Source organism: Trichosurus vulpecula, chromosome 8 (genome assembly GCF_011100635.1).
Source record: "Trichosurus vulpecula isolate mTriVul1 chromosome 8, mTriVul1.pri, whole genome shotgun sequence".
NCBI classification, from domain to species: Eukaryota; Metazoa; Chordata; class Mammalia; order Diprotodontia; family Phalangeridae; genus Trichosurus; species Trichosurus vulpecula.
Window position 1 is genome coordinate 30,911,690 of NC_050580.1, and position 3,085 is coordinate 30,914,774.

At 45.6% G+C, this 3,085-nt stretch overlaps 1 protein-coding gene across 1 annotated transcript; it reads left to right on the forward strand.

The window, feature by feature from the left end:
- Nucleotides 1-1,203: 1,203 nt before the first annotated feature.
- LOC118830182 (SNW domain-containing protein 1-like) lies at nt 1,204-2,814 on the forward strand. Its single transcript, XM_036737089.1, has one exon. It carries the CDS (start codon nt 1,204-1,206, stop codon nt 2,812-2,814), a length of 1,611 nt encoding a protein of 536 aa, XP_036592984.1.
- Nucleotides 2,815-3,085: the final 271 nt, after the last annotated feature.

Here is a 3,085-nt window from a genome sequence, read left to right on the forward strand (position 1 = left end):
GCCTAAATTTTATATATCGATGATTAATTGTAGGCTTCATTGGGGGAGTGAGGGAGGAGAAAGATATAAAGTAAAAAGGGTACTGCACAGAACAAAAGAAAACCAACAAGGAAGCACAGCTGGGCAGCTTTGAAAACAATGTATAGTTTTATTGTATAGGTTTTCATGAAATGGACATTGATTGCTTTGTATTGAATCCTCCCTTGGGGTCTGTTGTGTATACAGCAATGGTATTTTTTTTTCTTTTCTCATTTTGTATTTAAGTTTCAATAAAAAAAAATTACAAAAAAAATAGTGCCTTAAGTTCTGTGTATGATACTGAATTGGGAACAAAAGCCAAGGTTGCTCATGTTCTCTTGGGAGTGAGTTGGGGAAAATACGAAGATAAGGAAAGAGGAGTTTCAGGAGGGACAGTGCCTTGTCATCTTCGGGCCAGCAGCTTAGGGTCTGGTGGCATTTGAGCTAAATGAAGAAGCCCTGTTTTTTCCCCCACACCTGCCCTCATCATTCAGTTGCTAGCCTTAGAAAATAAGGCTTCAGAATTGTAGGCATGCCAGTGGACTTGTGAATTCACTGACCCAGAGAAGTGGCAGATGTAGAAATTCCTACTAACTAATAGGAAGAGTTAACACCTCTACACAGTATAGACTTGGCCTCTTATGGCTTTCTGGATCCCAGACTTATTTAAGTTCTTTTGGCCAATTTCAACTCTCCCTTCTATCAAATTTTTTCAGTTGTTGAGTGAGGAGATTACAACTGAAGTCTGCGTTCACACCTCCTTTCCCTGAGTACTTAGATAGGAGACCCCACCCTTCCAGGAGACAGTCCTTTCTGGGAGGTACTTTTTTCCTATATAAATGGAGGGAATGCAAACTCCCTAACAGAAAGAACTAGTTAAGGGTGGAGAGATTTTTGAAGGAGAGCACTTGTCTGTACAGTTGTGCTCAGTGTCTTGCCCTTGGCAATAAATGAATCTTTCAAGGAGCATAAGTGATGCTTCAAAATACTAAAAAAAATAAAATAAAATATCATCGGGGCACAGAAGGCAGGCTTAGCTAAGGGGAGACCGTGGTGTGGGCTGGCCTAGTGGGCACCCACTAGTGGACCAAAGAGCTCACCAAGCTCCAGTGACTATCCCGGGTGTACAACGTGGCACCAATTCCCCCCTCGGCCACCCAGTGCACTGGAAGAAGCCAGAAGAACATGGCGCTGACCAACTTTTTGCCTGCTCCAACTCAGCTTTCTCAGGACCAGCTGGAGACTGAGGAAAGGGCAAGATCACTGAGATCAAGGCAGACTGCACTGGTCTCATCAGGAAGAGAACCTCCCCCTTACGGGTATCGGAAAGGTTGGATACCTCATTTGTTAGAAGATTTTGGGGATGGAGGGGCCTTTCCAGAAATACATGTGGCCCAATACCCACTGGATATGGGAAGAAAGAAGAAAATGTCCAATGCCTTGGCCATTCAGGTGGATGCAGAGGGAAACATTAAATACGATGCAATTGCTCAACAGGGACAGTCAAAGGACAAGGTCATTTACAGCAAGTACTCTGACCTGCTTCCCAAAGAAGTTAGGAATGCAGATGACCCTGACCTGCAAAGACCTGATGAGGAAGCCATTAAAGAGATTGCAGAAAAGACACAGCTAGCCCTAGAGAAAACCGTCTCTCAGAAGGTTGCTGCTGCTCTGCTGGTTCGAGCTGCCCATAAACCAGCTCCAGCTCAGTATATCCGCTACACACCATCTCAGCAAGGAGGAGCTTTCAATTCCGGAGCTAAGCAAAGACTTATTCGAATGGTGGAAATGCAAACAGATCCCATGGACCCTCCAAGATTCAGAATCAATAAGAAAATTCCTCGTGGGCCTCCTTCTCCTCCTGCACCTGTCATGCATTCTCCTAGCCGACCAATCACCTTCAAAGAGCAGCAAGAGTGGAAAATTCCGCCTTGTATTTCAAACTGGAAAAATGCAAAGGGCTACACTATTCCACTAGACAAACGGCTGGCTGCTGACGGCAGAGGCCTGCAGACAGCTCGCTTAAATGAAAACTTCGCCAAACTGGCTGAAGCTCTCTACATTGCAGATAGAAAGGCTCGGGAGGCAGTGGAGATGCGGACTCAAGTGGAGAGGAAGATGGCCCAAAAGGAGAAGGAGAAACAAGAAGAGAAGCTTCGAGAAATGGCCCAGAAAGCTCGGGAGACAAGAGCTGCAATCAGGAGCCATGAAGAAAGAGAGCATGGGGAGGCTCGGGAACGAGATGAAATAAGACACAATCGTCGCAAAGACAGACAACGTGACAGGAATCTTTCCAGAGCAGCTCCGGAGAAGAGGTCCAAAGGACAGAGAAAGGAGGATCGAGATATCAGTGACGTCATTGCCCTAGGGGTGCCCAATCCTCGGACTGCTGATGACCTTCAGTATGACCAGAGGCTGTTCAACCAGACTAAGGGTATGGATAGTGGATTTGCTGGTGGAGAAGATGACATTTATAATGTTTATGATCAACCATGGAGAAGTGCCAAAGGCATGGCCCAAAATCTCTACAGACCCAGTAAAAATCTGGACAAAGACATGTATGCTGATGACCTAGAGACCCGAATAAAGACCAATAGGTTTGCTCCCCATAAGGAGTTCTCTGGCTCAGATCGTAGGCAGCCAGGCCGAGAAGGACCAATTCCATTTGAGGAAGATCCCTTTGGTCTGGACAAGTTTTTGAAAGAGGCCAAACAACACACAGGGTCTAAAAGACCTTCAGATGGGAGCCCCCTCAAACAACATGAACACGAAGGCAGGAAGAGGAGGAAGGAGTAGGCCAGCCTCTCAAAGAGAAAGAACTATTATCCTTAAGTCTGAGAACATGGTCATTTGGGAATTCTCTGTAAATGGTCAAGATGAAAACCAAATCTGGGGTCATACCCCCTCCCTACTTTTTATTACTGGGGTTGGGGAAAAGGGAAGTATACTTTAAATGAGTCTATTTCTTTTTAAAGATGGTGGGCCACATTTTCAGTGTAAGGCTTTTGCTTCCCCCTCTGAGGAAGCCCACCTCTGCCCACCTCATTAGCATTGACTGAAGCTCCAT

What these genes read in the sequence shown, in the direction of transcription:
- LOC118830182 (XM_036737089.1), top strand. Translation starts at nt 1,204, where the DNA reads ATGGCGCTGACCAACTTTTTGCCTGCTCCAACTCAGCTTTCTCAGGAC.